Genomic DNA, 22544 nt, shown 5'->3' with positions numbered 1-22544 from the left:
CCAACTAGCTAAGATCCAACCGATTCAAACCTTGAGGTTAGGTTTTTTTTTTTTAAATAGGAAGGGACTCTTCCATAGTGGTTTACACAAAAGGCATATTTTTGCATTGGAATTAGTTTTTCACACTATTAATTTTGTTTGGTAAAAAACTTAGGTGGAGGGTCGAAATTTCAATTTCATTGGATATTTTTGGTTGTTGTGTAAAATGGAGAGTTTGAAATTTATTTCAAACCATAATCTTATGGGTTTCTTCCCTTTATTTTCAATTGAATAAAGTAAATGTTTTCGTTTTTTCTTTGGATGAACGAGTGCCCACTTCCTTATAGACCACATGGTGATGACCCTCCATTTCCTCTTTCCACGGAGATAATGGTGCAACGAAATGGAAAATTAACCCTTAATTTCGTTTAACATGAAGTACACATCCCATTTCTTGGGCGTTTCACATTCCCTAGACGTTTCAAATTTGCTTTGTATTCCTTGTATCTGAGATTATTAAAATTTGTTGATCAATTAGTGTTTAAGATTTTTATTTTGTAGTTTAAGGGGTTTTGAATTAATGGTGAATGGGTGTATTATTTAAGAAGTCCTTGCAAAAGATTATTTATTCAAATCCCTCATTGGTTAGTCAAAAAAAAAAAAATCATTTTGTAGTATTTGTGTGAGTTTAATTTCATTGCCTTTTTGTTAAATTTTACGTTTTAATTTGTAGGTTTGATTTTCTACTCAATTGGGGTTATTTTGGGTGGTTGGGTGGAATGGCTATTATCTTCACCACCGAAGTTCAAATTCTTGTTAGTGACATGATAAGCTATAATGCCTTGATAAATATTGTTGTATTGGCTTCATGTTTATGAGTATTGTTTTATTGGCTGCAAACCTTGTGAACTCTTAAATGAATATACCTATGGGCTGGCTTAATGCCAACAACCACACTCTAGTCGTTAGGCTAAGAGGAAGGCTGATTTCTTTCCTTGGGGATAAAGAAGGTTTGATTTTCCATGCTAGTGGATAATTCTAGGACACATAGAGGGATAAATTATCAAAATAGTCAGGGTTGGTGTCATTTTCATCAAATTTTATGCTCAGTGCTTTATGCAATAATGACTCTCCATTTAGTAATATGACACGCAATAAATCCTAGTTGGAATCCTTCAGCAATAGTTTAAATCTTACAACTGGATTGAATCCATATGTTGCATGGACAAGGCTTCATGGCATCAAAATGGAGAAACGATCTCATTTGCTACCAAAAATACAAAGTTAGAGTTATGTAGAATTCCTTTTTAGTGGGTGTTTTCTTGTGTCTAGCTGATATAATTTAAAATATCATTTACCTTGACTTGTTTGATCATGCAAGCACATGGTTACTTGGGCATCTCTATGACTCTATATATGTCTCAAAGATCCTCCTTGGCTTTCTAATTGAATTGTTGTCAAATTTGAAAAATCCAAATGAAAGTAGGGGAATAACAATAAGTTAATGGAGTTCCCCAAGGAGGGTGCTAAGGAGTGGGTGTTCCCCCATGCCTTGATATGATGCCAGCTCACACAAAAAGGGGTTGTAGTTCCCATTATACTTAGTGTGTTCCATGCATTCCCATCACTTCTTTGATCATGGCATGAAGTCGACACAAGGTTAACTGTCATTTGAATATTGCAGGTAGCAAAGTGAGGTATAGGAGGACTCAACAAGAGAATTCTATGAGATTGTGGAGCTAGAGGAAAAAATGACAATATAGACTACAAGTTGACCATTATAGCCAGCAGGCAGCCAACATCTTCTTCTCCTCGAATGAGGATAGTGAACAACCAACATGAATGCCTAGAGATTTTCCCAACAATTGTTACGACTCATTAGTTTTTTGCTTGAAATACTAGTAGTATGTTTTGTCTTCTCATGTTGATGTATGTCAAGGTCTGGTATACCTAATCTGTTTTTATAAGTTTTTATTTACAAGATGTTTTAATTAGACAAAGTCTTAGCAACCTCAAGACTATAAACTTATGTCATTGGTCTAGTTTTCCATCGAGTAGACCAATAGCAAAAAAAATGGTCCATGCAATTCTTATTTGATGTAATGCAAAATTCCTAACTTTAAAAAAAAATATATAATAAACCTAATAACTATAGAGTAATAACCAATATTACAAAGTATTTAATTAGTACTTAATTCTAGATATTTTACATTCTTTATTATTAATTATTATACGTTATATACCTTAAATATTTTAATAAATTCATTTAATATCTAATTTTTAATGTGGTTAATACCAAAAATAATATTTATTATTACATAAATATCTTACTATTTTAATGATATTTACATTAATATTTTAATAATTTTAATAAATTCGTTTAATATCCCATTTTTAATGTGGTTAATACCAAAAATAATATTTATTATTACATAAATATCTTAATATTTTAATGATATTTACATTAATATTTTAATAAATTTATATTATTAATGTTTGAGTTAATTTACCTCATTTACATTATTATTAATATTTATATTATAATTATTAACAAAGGTTACATAGTAGCTAGTTCCTCCACTTAGTTTAAATATAGCTAAATTAAAGTAAAAAACAATAAAAATTTAAAGATTTAAAATTTTAAAATGTTATAATTAGATTAATTTCAAATTGTAATTAAATGCATTATTAAATTTAGTAAATTAACATTATTTGTATTGCAACATAGAAATAATTATTAATAAATTACATTTGGCTTTTTATAGTTTGTGAATATGGTCTTATGAAAATCTTATTATTAGACCTGAGTATAAAGGTCATATCATAAATTTCTATTATACCTTGGTTTGTGAATATGGGAAATTTTATATTTATTCGTATTACAAACATCTTATTATTTTGAATATTATTAGTCCCTGCCCGGACTATAGCGTTCGATCGAACGTTTGACCGCCTATTAATCCATCCGTTGACCGTTTTTTTTTATGTTTTCTTGTGTTTTAACCAAAGTTTAATCGTAGCAATTTTGTTCACTTAAATTTTATCCAAAGTTTTAACTTGAAAGCGCATTGTACCTCTTATTGCAGGCTTCACGTGGCCCGATGCAAGAAAATTGTGGCAATACTATTTTAACCAAAGTTCTGTCATTTTATATACCATGTCATTTTATATACCATTTCCAATTTGTATTTTATCCAAAGTCTGGAAAATTATGGTGACAAACATGAAACTTAGGTGCATGCAAAGTTTATTATATAGCTGCCACCTCTCACGCAGCTGGCTACCACTGTCTGCCACCGTCTGCCACCTCTCAAGTAGCTCGCTACCACATTAAGGTACCTTCCTAATTTCTGAAGGAGGGCTAATGTTTCAGAGCCTTCACAACCTGCCATCTTCAGGCGAGCTTCCGGTGATAAGGTGACATTATTAGTTAATTTCTTAGCTACTTCTTCGCTTCCCTTTCTTTATATCGAATGACATCCGCTCACAGGTAATTGTGTTGCAGGTATGCTCTGCGAACGCTATCTCGTTTTCCCTTGGTCAAGATGCCAGTACGAGGATGGTCTTCTGTGAATGAAGCTTCAAGTTTTCCCTGATACTTTTGATTACTTTCCTTGCAGTTTTCGCTATAAGGTTTAACTTCCCCTTTGATGTTATTATGTCTCCAGACCACCCTCAGCTGGAACGACTCTCCCCACGTAAGCTACAGTTCATGTTCAGTCTTTAAATGTTTATGGAAGGTTATGAATTCGGAGTTTAATCCTCTGGTTGGCCTCACAGGTAACCCTCTGTCCAGTATTACACTTGGAGCAGTATTACTCTTGGAACGTAGCTGTGAAAGGTAGCCTAACAATGTACCCCTCCGCTATGCCTCCAGGTTGGTCTATTAAGAACCCCCGATGGCATTGACCTAGAACTTCATGCTTAGCTGTTGATCTATGGTTAGATTAATTAAGGGTTTTTACAATTTATGATGGTAGGGTTTGCTGGCTCTCAACACAGCCAAACCCTCGTCACATTACCAGCAATTCCTATCTCTATTCGCTGGATTGTTATGAGGCCCAGACTATGTATTATGTTTTTGATAACATCTTAGTAATGATAACATCTTGAATTTAAGCTATGGATGTTAAATTTGGGCACAAATGTTTGTTGGGTTTTTCAGGTGTGGAGTATATCATATCAGAGCGTTTGTTTGAGGCTCTCCGTGAAGAAGAGCAGAAGCTTTGGCATTCTCACTGTTACGAGGTATGTGTCACTATATCATTAGATGAATTTCTTGTGGCTCCATTTTGTGTATCTGAATATGCGATGGTGTGTAGCATGGCACCAAAAAATACAAACTAGCATCAATTTATTTTAATCTTTAAATCTAATGCGCCAAGAACTCCTGCATCTAGAGGAATCTGAAACTGCCTGTTAAAATGGTACTAACAAAAAATACAAACTAGCATCAATTTATTTTAATCTTTAAATCTAATGCGCCAAGAACTCCTGCATCTAGAGGAATCTGAAACTGCGTGTTAAAATGGTACTATGTTGTGGCTCAGGAATCTGAAACGGTGTGTTGAAATGGTTCTATATTCTGAAACTGTGTTAAAATGGTTCTATGTTGTGGCTCAGGAATCTGAAACGGTGTGTTGAAATGGTTCTATATTCTGAAACTGTGTTAAAATGGTTCTATGTTGTGGCTCAGGAATCTGAAACTGTGTTGAAAATTGAAATGGTTCTATGGTGTGGCCCTATACGTTGGGATTTTGGGTATGGCGCCTCCAAAAATTGATACCTTTGGGTGCATAACAGATTTAGCAGACTTGAGGTCTGTCTCTGTATTACCAGATTTGGCAGATTTGCCCTCTGTTTCTGTATTAACAAATTTGGGGTGAGGTTTAGATTTAAGATGGATCATTATTTATCTATAATCATAGATATAATCTATGAAGCACCCATAGGGCCGAAAATTTTATTAAATGCAGTTAATCACCTAGAGGGATTAAAAAATAATAAATAGAGGCTTTTAATTACTCACTGGGATGTACAAATCCCTTACATCCCAAAAATAAATCCGTTTATTTAACGCCCTTTGCAACTTTGTTAAACATTAACAATACCTTCTCAAGTAATTTGAACCTTATACTTTTTATTACAAATTTAGGATTTTGATTGCTCATTTGGGATCAACATATCCCAATACAATACCCTTAATATTATCAATACCTTCTAAATATTTGAACCTTAACCTTATACATTTGGTAAACATTAACAACACCAATTAAACAAATTTAGGATTTTGATTGCTCATTTGGGATCAACAGATCTCAAAAACAAAACCATTTTAACACCCCAAAGAGAATTGAGCCAGAGTTTATTGATGAGCAGGGAGATGAAAATCGGCCGTCCGGGTTCTCGCTGAAACTTATCCAAATAAAACATTAATGGAAAACTTCCACACGTAGTCAGATGAACGGCCCCCATTTGACCATCTTGGTTCATGCAGTTGATAACGTGTCTGTGGTAAGAAACACGTGTCAAACTTTTTCATCCATTACCGGATTATTTACCGAAGTGATTTGAGCCTTGTACTTCTCTATGGTGCCATTAGCTGCATGCATCACATTGTACAACCACCTGGAATAAACAAATGATTTCCTTTATGGTCTAGGCACGATCTCCCATGCATCATATGACTTTGTCCTCCACCATGGCATCCTGCTGCTTTCTCATCACTTGAAGGCTCTGCATCAATGATGGAAGACATCCGTGTAAGATAACTCAGAAATTTCGGCGGAGGATGACTTACTGGAAAAGACGTATTTGGAGCACCAATTTGCTCCTCTACCTCTTGCAATGACTTGGTAAGCCACCACGGCTTCCTAACAATCCTTGAAGGTAAAACTATCTCTGTATCTGTACTAGAACTTGGCTGATCTGAATCTTCTCTTGCTGATTGTTGCTCAGCAATCAGGACAACAGCTGTTTCTACCTCTTTAACCTTTGCTGGAGGTCCCTGTGACCCTGAAGACCATGCATCTTCATCAACCTTCAAATCTCAACTCACTAGTATCTTCCTCTTAGGTGAAACATATATCTTGTAAGTCGTAGAAAACTCATTATAGCCAGGTAGAATACCATTCAAAATAGAGGGTCCAAGCTTTGTCCTCTTCACCCCTGGAACATGAATGTAGATTGGACTCCCAAACACTTTGAAATGAGAAACATAAGGTTTTTCTCCTGTAAAAGCTTCTCCTGGAGTCTTGTCCTTCAACACTTGGTGAGGACACCTATTTAGTATGCAGATTGCCGTACAATGTGCTTCTGCCCAAAGAAACATAGGCAGATTTATGTAATGAACTATGGACTTAGCAGTTTCTACTGTGGACCTGTTCTTTCTTTCTGCAACCCCATTCTACTGTGGGTTGTAAGACGCCATAAATTCCCTTTTTCTCCTGCTTCTCTGCGAAAAGAATCAAAACCATTGGAGGAATACTGTCTGCTATTGGTACCTTGATCTTCCTACATGTGTGGTTCTCAACAAGAGCTTTAAACTCTCAGAACCTGTTAAAGATCTCAGTCTTGGTATTCATTAAATATACCCAGGTTTTCTTGGAAGAATCATCTATGAAAGTAACATCATAGAGATTGCCTGTCAATAATGATGATGGCATGGGTCCACAGAGATCTGAATGAATTAGATCAAAGATCCCTCTTGATCGGTAATCACCGCTTGGGAAAACAGCCTTGGCATGCTTGCTGAATTCACATTTCCTTGCACACTTGTATCCTCTCCACCTTGAAATCAGAAAATCCAACCAACATATCCTTCAGAAGAGGCAAGGATCCATAGTTCCGTTGACCAAATCTTCTTTGCCAAAGCTCACACAGATTGTCACTGCTAGTCAACAAGGCTTTCTGTTTCATGTGATTTGCTAGCAGTCTGTAAAGTATGCCTTTGCTGCAACTATTTACTAAGATGGTGTAACTTTTGCATTTGCCTTTTCTCCGTATGGTTGCATGTCATGTATACAGTAGCACTTGCAAAACTCACCACTTTCAACTATCTAATAAAATTTGCCCTCGAATTCATCTGCTTACAAAATACTAAATAGTGATAGAGGAGACCTGTCACACACCTTATAGCATGGTTCTGATACCATGCTAGATTTTAGGGGTTACCATAAAATAATATGCACGCTAAACAGAAAGAGACATGCCCAAATAATACAATCTGTTTCAGTACTCAATTGATTATATTTTACAATTCAAGAGCTCAGATGTATACTAGTTTGGGCAGGGCTGCTTACATAACAAACAACTCGCTGACCTAATAAAACCATGGGTGGTAAATCTGTGTGCATACAGAATCATGTGGACAATATTAAACTATTAACATGTCAAACTGACTTTAAATATTCTAACAGCCTAGACACTGTTTTCGTTCAAGTCAATTCAATGATTCAGCCTTGCTGCAAATGAGCTCTGATGCTTAAATGGTTTTATTATGTTTCAGGCTCCAGCTGCTTCCTCTGAGTTTTCCTCAAGCAACCGTTAGTTCATTTCCTATGGAGCCATTAAAGGAGCGCACTTTGAGAGAATGATGTTATCTTAATGGACGTCTTAATGCTTGGATTCTAACCCTGAAATTCAAGTCTGTTATGACCAAGCTTGTGTTGTTAAACAGGTACATACTCTGACAGGCAGATCAAATTGTGAGTCCTTGGAGATGGCCAACAGTTCATATTTTGTCACTTCATTAAACTAACCTATTTTTCTCTGATATATATTATGATTTTTGTTGGTATTTTATATGTGCAGACTGCAAAGTGAAATTGCTCTATAAATAAGATATTTAAGTTTCTTTTGGTTGCAATTGGAAGCACTTCTTGGGATTATGCGATGTGCATTTACAAGGCCATTTCTTGGGATTATGCGATGTGCATTTACAAGGCCATAAAATAACAGGCAACAGAAGACAAATGGGTTTAGTATGCAGCCTGTATATTAAACTCTTTAAGTATCAAAAATAAACATATGGTCACTGCTTAACTATATCCCTCTATCAGCTTTTATTCCAAGATCAGGCCTTGGCAAAACTCTTTTGTCGAGGCAAACAATAACTCAGCTACTCTCTAAATGGGCATGCATTCTATTAATGGAATAATCTAAAGCAGTATGTGTTGCTGATGCTGGGAGAATGACATCCTCCTGGGTTTCACATCAGTACATCTGTCATTTGTGAAGATCATTGCCAAAGCTGGGAGGTTCTTCTCTTCAGGTACTTGGCAGGCAAAAATCAACCACTGCTTTTCATTTACCTCTACGTGTTCAGGGCCAGTGTTTCTCAGCTAGTGCAAACCTCAAGGTAATTGATAATACTACCTTTCGAAGTGGTTATGCTACAGTGATGAACTGCGGTCTTTTATGGACAGAATAATGCCTTAACTGAAAATTATTTTCCTTTTACTGCCATCCAGTTCTTCTTGTGATTTAAATGTAATATTATATTGCAATGCCTCTCAAAATTTGTGTTTTCTTTAATTTTATTTTCCAGGAAATCTTTGAAGAATCAGACAATCAGGAATCTCTAGAAAGCTGTGGACCAACCTGTGATGGGGAATCTACAGGAGGTCCTTTACTTGTTGAAACGAACAAGACTGAGGGCATTCCATACACTTTGGATAAAAATTTAAATAGTTCAGGCTTAAAGCATGCAAATGGAAGGCTGATGGTAATAGATGGGACAGCTGCAATGTACAGATCATACTACCAGCTGATGGGTATGCGATAAATACATCCTCCATTTTCATCCTACCTTACAACTCGTGTTGTTCTTCACATGAATCAGGACAGCTTTAAGCGTTTGTATTGTATTGTCCCTGCAGACCCCGGCAGGGACTACCGCCACGGCAGTGGCTCCTTGTTCATTCATTAATAGCGTAAAATCTAGTATATGTGGTTAAGTTAGCACAAAAACCTAAGTACCTCTAACCCTTAAAAATATAATGTAAGCACAAAATTTGAACCCAAGACTTCAAGTTTTGTGAGGCTTCATTTCCATGACCACTGCCACTTGAGTTACCATACACAAACAATTATATATGCAATTTTAAATAATGTATTTTTTATTAGATTATATTAACCATTAACCATTTTTATAAATAGGAATATAAAATTATTACTCATTAGCAATAATTTTATCACCTTCCCAAAACAAATTGTATCATAAATGCCCATCCTACACCTTCATGTGATTTATGTACTTCTAGTTAATTAAGAGAGGCAAAGGGCAATGACATGTTCAATTTGATATTCAATCAAAATGAACATAAATAAAATAAATTATTTTTAAAAAATCATATATTTCAATGTGCAATGTTATACTATAGAATTTTTTGCAAATTTATTTTGGTCGAACCCAAACTAATATGGGTTTGACCAAAAACCCATTGCAATATCCAATGACTTAAAGCAAGGATAATAATGTTGAATTCAATTCTTTAATACTCAGTTTAAAATTATTTTTATAAAACATATTTATTATCAAACTCACAAATTAACTTTCAAATTATATTACTAAAATTTGTAATTATTTTCGGAGTTGTCTTTAGTGCGATTTTTTGGATTTTCCAGTGCCGCAATCCAGTCGAAAATTTTCAGGTAAAATCTTGATTTGCGTTATTTAAACTGGTTTTTTAGTCTATATATGGGTTCAGCACCGTGAAAAACCCTTAGGGCACTTGGATTGTGTATGGGTTACCCATCAAAATTGTGATTTCAATAAATTCCTGTCAGATTTTAAATAAATTAGACCAGGAAAAAACCCCATAAAAACTTCCAAAAATCACACTAAAAACAACTCGACACTAAATAATTAATTATAAATATATTTGTATCTTTAAAATGAATGGTTTCGCAATAATCTTTTCCTTCTTCTATAATAAGAAAATCTATTGTAACTTTATTGTCTTATAACGTATATATCTCCCCTTATTATTTTGTTATTTGTTTTGTTTATATGTCAGTTATATATTTTGATTTTTTTGTTTATCTCTATTTTATTCATTGTAAATATATATAAAATTTAAAATGTTAATTTGATATGGGTTTAAAAAAATAAGCTAATTATAACAATAATTCAGGGTAGTTTTTAAAAACAAACAAAGGTAGAATAATAATTTTTTTAAATAAAATCTAAATAATTTTTTTAAATAATAATAAAAAACTTCATGCACCTCTCTCACCATAATCATAATTTATAATTTGCAATTATCCCGTATGTATTGGTATAATAGAAGATTAAAATATAACATTGGTTTTTTTTATAACATGAAAGTAATTAGGGTGGTGAGTTTTATTATAAATTAGTAATGGTTTCAAAAAGTGCACAGATATGTTAATAAGATTGTTAAATTGAAAATTTTGTATTTTAATATAATCAAATTGAATAATAATTGATATATTAAATTTAAATTTTTTAGTGTATTTTTTATTTATTTCTAAATTTATTATTTATATGTGTACTAAGTAGTGTGCATTGTATGTTACATTAGTAAAATTCATAATTTTTTGTTATAATTATAGTGTTTTCAAAAGACTTGGATACAAAACACTTTTATATATGGTTATAATCTTTGTCTTAATTTTTTTTTTTGTAAGTTTTGGTAGGACCTTCTCATTTTCGAGTTTTTACATGTCCGTTATTCACCCCATTTCCCAGGGAGGTAGCACAAGAATCGAACCCAAGATCTCCGGTTCGGTGAGACTTCATTTCACGGCCATTGCCACTTGAGCTACCCCATATAGACAATCTTTGTTTTAATTTTGATCCAATGTATTTATTGATTTTTTCCAAGTGAAATTTTATCTATTTGATTAAAACTAAAGTTTTTTGAAGAAATTTAGGCTAAATAGTTTCATAATTTCATTAAAGAAAAAATTACAACCAAATTTATGATTAGAGTTATGCTACATGCATATGCTTATTTTTTTTTGTTTAAATATATAAAGATTTTCCACAAACATATAATATGTTTTCTTATATTTTCATTCAATCGAATCCAAATTTTTGGAACTACTGGTTATATATGAATAATTAGTTAGTATAAGCAACTCATTAGAAGACCATCAATTTTTAATTAAAATAATGTAAATTTATGTAAGAAAAGAAAAAATATTTACTACTTTACTTCTATTATGTTTTTTCACTTCTTCCATCTTTTGTAAATTAGTATAAACTTCTCATGGAAAAATCATAAATTTTAGATTAACCCACGAGTGAGAACTACAAGAATTAAAATGGTTTTTGTAATTTCAACAATTAGTTATGCTTATATAAAAATTCTTATCCAATCCCCGGTTTAAACTAAAACTCGAAATGTTATCCCCATTCTCCTCGATTCTATTAAATTCTTGTACAATATCTTTGATTTATCTTCCATCATTTTTTTTTTTTTTAAAGATTAAATGCATACAATTAGCCATGTTTATATGCAAGTCTTATTAAATACCAAAGCTAAATTTAAACATGAAATGGTAGCTGCATCTATTTTGAATCCGTAGGCGCGCGTCATGATTTAATACAAACTAGATGAGTTAGATTTATGTTCAATATTGTTATATGTCTTCTTCTTCTTCTTCTTCTTCGGGATTATAGATTAAAATTTACAGAAATCTGCAGGAATTAACTGGATCTTCGTAATTTGAATTGGGGTCTATGATGCAAGTTGTGGTATGAGGATTGATCAGCTCCTATTGAGCTGTAATCTGGGTAATGTTGCATAGATCATGGCCGACCAAGTCTACCCAAGTTTACCCCCTCTCTTGGTTTGTCTTCTTGGCACGGAGGAAAATTTCTATGGGATTAATGCCTCCTGCAAGTGTTGTGAACTTCACACGCTCTCATTAGATATTCATGGTACTGAGTATAGGACTAATGGGATCCAAACTATAGGTGCTAGTTTATTTTTGTTGTGGTTTCAAAAAATATTTCCCCATCCCCGTAGCTTTTACTAACCAGTTGAAAATGTGATCAATTCACAGAGTAAACCTTTAACTCAGAAAATCAAATTTGAGACCAATGCTATCAAATAGAAAGTAATCACACAAGGTAAGAATAGATACAGAAATTGGAGTCTAAAAAATCCTTTCATTGATTTTATGAAACCTCACATCAGGAACTACGAGGATGATACCACTACCTGGAACATAAGGTTTCATTATGAAGTATACGAGATTAACCCTCAATAAGTTGGACTTTTATCTTAATGGATGCTATGCCATAGACATTATCCTAGAATCTACTCACCGTTAGTCAGGTAGTCTTTAGTTATAGGCTTTGCTTCGCCATAAAATGGCCTTATGCTATATACCTTTTCTATATCCATGTTGCCAAGTAATCAACGTTAATTTTCACCCTAAGAATCTTTGTTCAAAACCATGAGTATATTAGACTATGTTTTCCCTTACCTTGTGCACAAGTTTGTCTCAAAGAAGGCATGTAGGTCCTTTGAAGAGGTTAACCGATTCATTACATGAATTTTACCTACATTTGTTATAATTGTCTTGGGCTTAGGTGAAAATGACGAGTTGGAGCAACAGCCATGGCCAAGGCCATTGGCCCCTGTAACATAAATTGAAGGTCGTTGGCGCCTGCAATAGAAATTGAAGCATGGAGCATGGAGTTGCGTAGAGCAAGGTGTCACCACGCTTGTGTAAAGTCGAGTTGCATAGTGTGAAGCTCATTTCAGCACATGTGGGGAAGTGCGCTTATGTAAATTGTGGAGATGTGTTTAGATTTGGGGAGATTTGTTGTAAATGATTGATCTTGAGTTGATCTAGAAGTTTTGTTCGATAAAACATAACAAAAACAGGGAAACACATCAAAATTATCATTTTGTTGTTGAATTTGTATTCGATTGTAGTCATGTACGGATGCATGACTACTCTGGTTAGTCTTTCTTTAGCCCTGACAACAATTCAAGCTATGGGAAATACTTATTACTCGTTGTTGTTTTCGCAATGACAACAATGTGAAACTCATTGTGTTGGATCTGTTGTACGAGCTTAAGGTATTGCATAAGGATGTTATGGTGGATATGATCATGGGCGCTTTCAAATCTGAATCTAGATATATGGAGGAGGACTATGGATATAGCCTTGGATTAGATCACTCCCAGGAATATCAATGAGGTTTTCAAAATGCTAAAGAATGAACTCATAAAAACTTACAGTAGAGAATTAGGGAAGGATGGAGAATACAGGTGAGCACCACGATGAAAATGAGGATGATCATCCCCATTAGAAATCCATGTTGCAAAACGTGAAGACAAAACTAAAAAAAAATAATCAAAAAAGTGATGTCATCCAAATCTCTACAGTAGCAGATGACGAATCTCTATAGTGTCTATAAGAAGAACCTCACAATAAGATATCTATCGACATAAATATCATCCTAAAATAATAAAACTAAAAACAAAAGCTCTTATAATTTGAAAATTATAAATTATAATAATATAATTGAATATTTATAACTTTATAAATATCATTTTGAAATTATCTAAATACAATGAATATCATCTTAAAGTAATAAAACTAAAGACAAAGTATCCTAAACTAAAAACAAAATGTTCTATAATTTTTTAGAACTACGAATTCTACCCATATAATTTAACATTATAACTTTATAGATACCATCTCTAAATTATCTAATTACCATGAATATAAATTAAAAATAATTATAACAATTATGAATTAAAATATCACAATTGAACAGTCATAATTTCACTTATTGAATTATTAATAATATAATTTGGCATTTATAACAGACCTGATTTGACATTTATAATCGATAGGGAAATCATTAATGTGAAAATGTCAGCTTGCCACAATATAGTTTTCCATCTAACAACCATTGATAAACACTAGAGAAGGTAACCAATATATACCAACCCACTCATAAAGTAACCCTACCTGAAAAATAGGCAACATCTTTTTTGTTTCAAACACGTGATAAACTTTTAAGAAAAAAAGAGCATCTCGGCATACAAATCCATACTCTCTTGTTTAAAAATATACTTCACCAAAGACTTTGGAGAATTCTTATAAGGTATAAAAACAACACCTTTGTGTAACTCGATAGAACCAGCACCTTTGGTATAACATATCGCTTAGTTAATTAGTGATGAAAAATTAATATTTCGACAATTTCGATAGCATAGATTTCCTTACCCAATTTCATTTCGATAATTTCAGTAAATACAATGTCTATAATATCAAAATATATTTGAAAATTGTGACCAAAATGCGTAGAAATATATTTAATTTGTTGCAATATTAACTATTTTTCACATGAAGACAGATGTACAATCACAACTCATTAAAATATTCATCCATAACTCAACAAACCTATACACGTATATTATATTTACAAAATGCAATTATTATCAATAAAATTTCACCATAAAATATTAAATAAGTATTTTCTAAAACTATGGCAAGCACTTTTTCTCAAAAGTATGTCATTCAAGCTTGCTTCTGCCTCTGTTAACAGTTTATATTTTTGCAATTTCTGTGATTTTCAAAGTTTCCACAAGCAACTAACTTGACCAAAAAGCCAGAAGAATTTCATATTCAGCAAAAGGGAGGCGAGCAAGGCTTGTATGTCTAGAATTAACAACTGAATACCCCTGTCCATGAAGCCCCTTTCTTTGTAATGTTTGAAGACATTGGAGGAACTCCTCCTTTTGTTCCCACCATTGTATAATAGTTGAATGGTCCCACTAGTGACCTGCATTTTCACAAAGTTGAATAAAAAACCATGAAAACTTTAGCTGAAAAACAATTCAACGAACCAAAACAAACAAAAGGTATTAAAATATGAAGTTAAATTCCATCGAAATCAACTGCAATAATAGAAAGAAAAAAAGTCATGGAAACATTATTTGAAATGTGTGGAAATATTGGTTCACTGGTGAGCTCCATAGTATTAAGCATTGTATGTTTGGTGTGGCCTTATAGTATTATACCACTAGAATGGCATGAGTTTCAGAGACATAAGTTTGGGTGAAAGAACAAACAAAAAAAACCACTCGAGTCAAGTATAACAATAAAAAAGCATAATTGTGATTTTGAAGAGGGACCATGGAATAAAATCATCTTCGACTTTAATAGGGAAACCAATAATATTGCCAACCATTGGGATTATAGGTCTCCAAGGAGAATCTGCCACCATGGCCATCTGGTTTGTCTGACATGTGGAAGGATCTAACCTCTCACCACATTTACAAAGACTTCTTAAACTTTTTTATGAATTGATGCTTTAGAACTGGATTTTCTTTCCGTTTGTCAGGGATCTTATCATGCTTGTCCACTGTTTCTATAGATTTTGAAGCAACAATTATTAATCCATCTACTTCCAAAGACAACACAAATTTGATAGATTATATGATTGCATAGGAATCGTTGCACCCTCCACAATGTTCTCCTCAGAAACTTCTATCTTAGATGAAATGTTTATTTCTTGATCACTTAGAATCCCCTCCGATAAGTCAATATTCTAAATAAAAAGACAACAAAAAAAAAAAGTGAAAATCTACCCTCCAAGGTATAACCACAACCTATTGAAACCTATGAAGTCTTTATATCATTAGGTTCATGAACCCTGTCACACCCAATGCAAATATAACATCATATAAAGCATCAATGAACCCTATATGCCAAGAATTTTTATCAGGACAAAGGTAGAGAACATATGCTCCAACCTCCAATGAATCCCAACAGAATATAGGAGCGTTGTTTCTGAAGCCATGAAGGGATTTTCTCTGCGTTCCTTGGTTAACTTGTTGATTTTTGACCCTCCCTTACACAAAAGACCAACACTGGGTCCCTCAACTTCTATCTAATATACATAAAAATTTGTGAGGAGCTTGACATCTGGGGATAAATAAGGTAATTTCATTGCCAAAACAATATGACTCCCCTTCTTTCACTCTAACCAATTCATATCCATGGTTGAGTATGCACTAAGAAGCATAGATTTTATGTTTTTTTCGTGGCAATCCCTCAGCTAAGTTTGATATGACATCAATACAAGTTAATTTTTGTGTGAAGTGAATTCCATAGGCATTTTCCATAAATTACCAAGTATATGAACTTAGATAATAAAAAAACATCAGTGCTTAGACACAAAGCAGAGAAATGTACTTTTCACAAATTACAAAGTATATGAACTTTAGATAAGAAAAAAATCATCGGTATTTAGACAAAAAGCATAGAGATTTCAAATATATAGCTAAATATTGATTAGAGCTCCTTCCAAAATATTTACATAAGTGCATGGAAGGGTAGTTCTATGATAACTCCTTTTTCACTCCCCTACTTTCCTCGTATGAAGGAGAGTCTACTCAGGTATCTCTTCACCTTTTGACATTATGCCAATATCCCTAATAAATCACAGATGTGAACCCTTTGGGTGTAGCACAAGGACTGATCTATTTTTCTAAATAGGAAGGCCCCACATTGCATGAATAAGAAAACATCAATGCTTAGACAGAAAGCAAAGAAAGGAACTTTTCATAAATTACAAAGTATATGAACTTTAGATAAGAAATAAATCATTGTATTTAGACAAAAAAAGAATAGAGATTTTAGATATATAACTAATTATTGATTAGAGCTCCTTCCAAAATATATACAAAAGTGCATGGAAGGGTAGATCCATTAGGCGTCCCCTTGGATGTTTGTTATTGATTATTACCTTCTATATTATTTGATTGGTTTCTCATTTGTCTAATCTACATATCAACTGCATAATCAAGCAATGAAGAATTTATTATATAACTCAAAATCATGAAGTTAAGGCTACATCTATTCCCCTTAATCTATTCACGAAACTCTGAAGCAAACTAGGCTAATAGTTGTCTTACAGGAATTATTTCATTTGCATAAGACCCTCCTTGATCTCGATGAATTTCTATTATGTCCTTACTTGGTACCATTCTCTTGGACTTTGGAGATATCATGACTATAGAGATACCAGCAAACACAAGCATGCAACAAAAGACAAATGAAATCAAGAATCACAGGAAAGTCCAATTATAAATCTATTGTTCTACAGGAATTTAAAAGGAAATGTAAGAAATAATTCAGTACTTAATGAAAAGGTCAACTCTATATACATTTCCTGCTCTGCCATGCCAAAAATATGCAAACAAATTTAAAGACACCACCATCATACTTTTGAAGAAACAATGAAAATCCAATGCTCTGTGCTTTAATTTTATAAAAAGTGACATCGACCCGCTCATTTTGGGATTTAAAGTGTCGTCAACCACTGTTGCAAGGGGGTGAAGTGTCGTTGTGCCCACCACTGCAGGGTCCAGCTATAGACTTTAAAAGGGAAAACGAAAGGATGGTGGAGATTTCATGTAACCATTTCCTATTTATCTTATGCATTTGTCGGCGTGCGATGCGATGAGAAGAGAAGGGGTTGAGAATTACAAGGTCAGCATTAACAGCTCCACTAGATGATGGAATGCGCAAAACCAGTGGCGTTCACGTCGGGTCTCAAATTTTCAAGAAAAATAATAATAGATAAGAAGTTACGCATGAATTGAATTTCAACCGTATTTTGGATTTAGTTAATCCGGTTGAGAAAAAGACATGACGCTTTCCTTACTAGCCAAAATATGGAAATTTAATAAGTCAACCCTTCAATAAAATTTCATAGTCTAAATTCTACAAGTTTGAGGGCGTAGTAGGGTTAGAATTTAAATTGATCGCTTAATGGTGAAATGAAAATGTCATTTTTATATTCCCCTATGCTGAAAAAAATAGAAAGTCAACTTCTTTTCACATCCAAAACTTAAACCCTAGACCTTGACCTTAAAACCATACAACTAAACACCATAAACAAACAACCTACCAGAGAGCTAAGCACAATCCAAGGACAAACGAATATCTAAAGAAGATAACATGTAGGAAAGGGAAGTTTAGTTTTTGAATCATGAATAAACCCAATAATTTATCTTTGCAACTCGAAGACAAAATCCCTAGACTTCTTCATGTCCCAATCCAACTTCTTTGCAACTTTACCAAATAGAATTCATGGAACCCTCTACGCAAAGGGAGTAACTCTAATAATAGGGTGGATTCCTTCTCAAGGTTGTAATTTTCCAGGTTAAACTTGTTGTCCCACCTAGTATGAGAGAAAATCATTTTGTATTTGGCAATCAAGTCACCTCATTGCTTGGGATTTTGCTTGAACACTATAAGTGTGATATTTTTTCCAACAGAAACATGCATCCCCTATACTACGGTAAACAAAGACTATATGAGTGACATTTGGTCAAACAAATGGAAAAGGCTTGCCAGTGGTGTCAACATTTTGTCAAATGGTTGACAATCATCTTCCAATCTTTGGCATTCATCAACCATTCGTTGAGAAACAAACATCTCTATTATTCGTCAAGAATGAGTATAAAGCATTTGTTTTTCATTTCAAGTATATCCTACCGAAACCAAAAAATAAGGAATCAACATATCCGCTCTAGTATTTCTTGCAAGGCCTCAATATTTTCATCGAATCAAGACATAAATAAAGGTACAACAGACATAGTAACAACATTAGTCATTACAATTTGAATAATTTCTCCGTAGGAAACAACAAGAGGGTATTAACCTTACACAAAGGAATTAACAAAACTGAACCGTGTATGGGGTTTGCAAAACTAAATGAAAAGTTTATCATAAAATTTTGTCGTTTGTGAAAGCCTACTGAAATACTCAATCTTTTCCATAGTTGTTTCTTGTTCATTGTTTACCCACCTTGCTCCCCACTACCTGCAGTTGGAGGTTATGAGGGGTTTGGAGAGGTAGAAGCTTTGGGACCTAGTGTGAAAAATCTTATGGGCAGTAGTGGCATCTTCAAAATCAGTAGCAGCTGTGTTGGACTTATTTGAAGAATAGTGGCAAAGGATGACATAACCTATGCCATGGTCGTTATTTTGTTGTTAATGGCTGACATACTGACAACAGGTAAATTTTGTGCACTGACCTTAAAGTTTCAAACCAAAAACCCAAACAACACTGCACAGAACGCGAGTGTATGTCGTACTATTAGGAGGTAGAAAATCGGAAACCCCACGATGCATAACAGCCGAAACCTTGCAATGGGTAACAAGTGACTGCGAAATCAAAAACAAAACCACACTTCAAATCAATGGTTAAAAGTGTCACACATGATCGAATGAAGGAGAGTAAATGGGTAAACAAAAATGAGAGGTGAAAAGATTCAAAAGGAATGCCTATCAGCGTAAAAATATATCAAACAAAATCAAGTAGACTTGAAAAATATACCCATTCCTCAACTGCAGGTGTATGTTGAACTATTAGGCGACTGAAAATCGAAAACTCCACAATGCGTAACAACCGAAACCCTGTGATGGGTAACAACTGAGTGCAAAATCGAAAACGAAAACACACTTCAAATCAATAGTAAAAAAATGGCACACATGATTGGGTAAAGGAGAGTAAATGGGTAAACGAAAATGAGAGGTGAACGGATTCAAAAGGTACGCCGAAAATATATCAAAAAAATCAAGTAGACTTGAAAAATGTACCCTTTCCTCAACCTTTATTTTTATAAAATGTTTTGAGTTCAATACTTTAATATTCTTTAATTTTGTCGCTCTCTTCTTTGTCATTAGTAAAAATAGAAATATGCAACTAAAAGTATTTCATGCTTTACTTTCCGAAATTACTCATTAAATCATTCTTTTTGTTTGATGGTAAAAAAACTTTAACCTTTTTGTTTTGTGATTTTTTTTAATAAAGTTTTTCAGAAATTATTATATTAAAACTAATTTTATATAAATTAAAATTGTTTTTAAAATTTTTGAAATTTGAAAATTCTATTTTTTGATTGGTTGAAACCATTGGCTAGACTATCTTTATGTGGTTTAATTTTGAATTTCCACGTATAAAAATGAAATATAAAATATATTTAAAAAATTGGCACCTGCACATCAACAATAAATAACAACAACTCCATATCCCAAAACAACAAGACATACAATATGTTAGCATTAGGTTTGCACCTTTCCTTAAAGGTCCAAAGGCTATATTTATTAGTTCATTATGTAAAGTCATGGTTATGTAAAGGGCTTATATATATATATATATATATATATATATATATATATATATATATATATATATATATATATATATATATATATATATATATATATATATATATATATAAGCCTAGGGACGTGTCAAAATAAGACATTTCACTTAACCCTGAGCTTTCCCTATCCAGTGAAATTAGCCTATCGCAAGCCTACAGCTGGCGCAGCAAAATATTTTCGTAGTGCTCACCGAAAAATTTAAAAGTTAGGTTTTCAAGTTGCCAACCATATCATTTCAAGTGCCTAAGTGTTTTTTTACAAAGTCTTGTCATTTTTCATCCTTGATGTGACATGTAGCAGTATTTTGAGGCCCAATAAAGAAGTTTAAACCCAAACCCTAAAAATGTATAGTTTGCCCTAAACAGTATTTCCAACAAACCCAAAAAATTATTTGCACTGCGTAGGACAGTTCTAGAAGGGTTTGCATCATCCGACCAGGAGGATTCAAGGTTGTGAAAGTATTTGCAGCGTCAGAAACATTTGCAAGATGGGAAGATCAGGCCATGTGAAACATTTTTAGTGAGATGGAATGTATTTTGAGGTTTATCCAAAAATGTTGTATATGTTCCAAAATGCAGGTTGGGAATCAATATTCCAGCGCTTCAATGGAAACAACCTAAGTTGGTTTTTTGAATTTATATACTTTTTTTATGGCAGTACAACACGAATTAGAACCCTACAATTTCCAGTCACCGAAGAATCCATTACAGAGGCCACAAGTTTGCCTACTGAGGGCGAAACATGGTTTAAAAAATAGAGATTACAGAATGTGGACCTAAATTTCTTCTTGAAGGAGGATTTTCAAGACCGGGACTAGAACGTTGGAGTCTCCCAGAACATGTTGAAGCCTGAATGGTCTAACACTCTCAGGACTGTGCAACTCTTCTTCACCTGTGAAGGAAGGTATTCTAAAGTTTATTTGTATCACATGAGGTTTTTGTGTCATCTAGCAGGTTTCAGTAAAATGAATTTGCCATATTTCCTTCATCAAAGTTTGCTGAAAATGTCTACCAAAGCTAGAACCAGACCTGAGCTTTCACCTCATGACATTTGTCACCATGGCCTGATAAAAATATTATATACTCATGAGTTGAACAAGCAGGTTGAACAACTGAGACAAAGAAATATGAGAAACCCTACACCCAAAAGGCAAAGGAGAGGTAAAACTAGAATTTCTGTCAAAACCCTAGCTCAGGAAACAAAAGGAGAGCCCAATCATATCCATATTGAAGAACATATTAAAAACCATGCAAAAGAACCAGAGGTTAGGGTTTATGAGAGGAGAACAAGAAGACAACAAAAGAAAATGTTAGAAGAAGAGGAGGCAAAATAGAAAACAACAAAAAGTGAAAAAGGGAAACAAAAAATGGAAACAGGGGATGAAGAAATAGAAACAGAGCCTAGGGTTTACTGCAGAAAACCCCATACTCGCCCTAAAATAAACTAAGATTGAGTTTAAAGGAAAAAATCAACCCTAAGCTAAAGGAGACAATGATTGTTGATGAATATGAAGAAACTGTGAAAGTTTCAAAGAGCAGAAAGAAGGCCACCAAATAGAGGAAAACAGAGTATGCAAGCAGAAAAGGGAAAGAAACCCTAAAAGCTAGCAAAACCATACATAAAAGTACCACAAGGATGAAAAGGAACCAAGACAAGTTAAACCTCCTTTCTCAATCCCTAGAATCTATGGAAGAGTGATCAATTTACCTCATTGGCAGAGAAATATACAAAACCCTAATTTTGTTGAAAAACCCTAAAATTTACTTTAGTGTTTTGGGATGCTTCATTTCATCTTTTTGAAAGCCAAATTTTTTTCGATATACTATGGTAATATGTCATAAAGGGTTTTGAGGCTAAGGGAATGCAGATAATACAAGTCAACACAAGGAAAAAGAGCCTTAAAAGAAGTAAGCAGTTAAACAGTTTCAACATATTTTACAAGTTCATGTATCAATTTTGTTACCAAGAAGGAATACGAGTTGCAGTTCCAGACATGAAGCCTCTACTTCAGCTATGACTTGTCCTTTTCCCAGAAGAATAGTAAAGGAGGATATGTACAACAGTTGTTAGATGCTTTGACCAATGTTTAGATTGCAAATAAAGATCTGAATAGCTAGAAAAATAGGATTTTGATTATGTTTTGTTAATTAAACGCTCAAATATTGTAAATATTTTATAGTTATTGCTACCATACTTTGTGGATATTATCTTTTATGTATTTTCCCTATATAATACATCACAAAGGAGGAAAAAAGGTTGGATTTTCAAGTTTTGGAGAATAAACTATTGCTCTGTTTTGTAATATTTTTCTGGGTATTAATTATATCAAGTGCAGAAGTAAAGAGTGCTTTCATACCAAAGATTCATGACGATGATGTTTTG

The 22544-nt window shown here is 33.5% G+C and overlaps 1 protein-coding gene across 3 annotated transcripts; it reads left to right on the top strand.

Annotated features, from left to right (window-relative positions):
- The first annotated feature begins 3064 nt into the window (after nucleotides 1-3064).
- Nucleotides 3065-8702, top strand: LOC149237300 (oil body-associated protein 2A-like). 3 transcript variants are annotated; one of them, XR_016245250.1, is made up of 7 exons: nucleotides 3067-3396; nucleotides 3485-3677; nucleotides 3760-3856; nucleotides 4145-4227; nucleotides 7487-7657; nucleotides 7792-8338; nucleotides 8528-8702. XR_016245250.1 is itself a non-coding variant. In XM_089366802.1 (5 exons), the coding sequence occupies exons 3-5, from the start codon at nucleotides 3832-3834 to the stop codon at nucleotides 4760-4762; spliced, it is 195 nt and encodes a 64-aa protein (XP_089222928.1). In that variant the 5' UTR covers nucleotides 3065-3396; nucleotides 3648-3677; nucleotides 3760-3831; the 3' UTR covers nucleotides 4763-4794. The 3 variants fall into 3 exon arrangements, 2 of the variants coding, with proteins under 2 accessions (XP_089222928.1, XP_089222927.1); XM_089366802.1 differs by lacking the exons at nucleotides 7487-7657; nucleotides 7792-8338; nucleotides 8528-8702 and adding an exon at nucleotides 4676-4794 and having other exon boundaries at nucleotides 3065-3396; nucleotides 3648-3677; XM_089366801.1 differs by lacking the exons at nucleotides 7487-7657; nucleotides 7792-8338; nucleotides 8528-8702 and adding an exon at nucleotides 4676-4794 and having other exon boundaries at nucleotides 3065-3396.
- The last annotated feature ends 13842 nt before the right edge of the window (nucleotides 8703-22544 follow it).

The sequence above is a fragment of the Pinus tabuliformis genome, chromosome 8 (genome assembly GCF_031772625.1).
Source record: "Pinus tabuliformis cultivar Carrire ecotype Pingquan chromosome 8, CPIR1, whole genome shotgun sequence".
Taxonomy (NCBI): Eukaryota; Viridiplantae; Streptophyta; class Pinopsida; order Pinales; family Pinaceae; genus Pinus; species Pinus tabuliformis.
The sequence above is the reverse complement of the archived record's forward strand: the minus strand, read 5'-3'. Positions and strand labels throughout refer to the sequence as shown.

Coding starts and splice junctions, on each gene's coding strand:
- LOC149237300 (XM_089366801.1), top strand. CDS start 3,630: ATGTTATTATGTCTCCAGACCACCCTCAGCTGGAACGACTCTCCCCAC. Junction 3,678..3,759: donor GCTGGAACGACTCTCCCCAC/GTAAGCTACAGT, acceptor TTGGCCTCACAG/GTAACCCTCTGTCCAGTATT. Junction 3,857..4,144: donor CCCCTCCGCTATGCCTCCAG/GTTGGTCTATTA, acceptor TGGGTTTTTCAG/GTGTGGAGTATATCATATCA.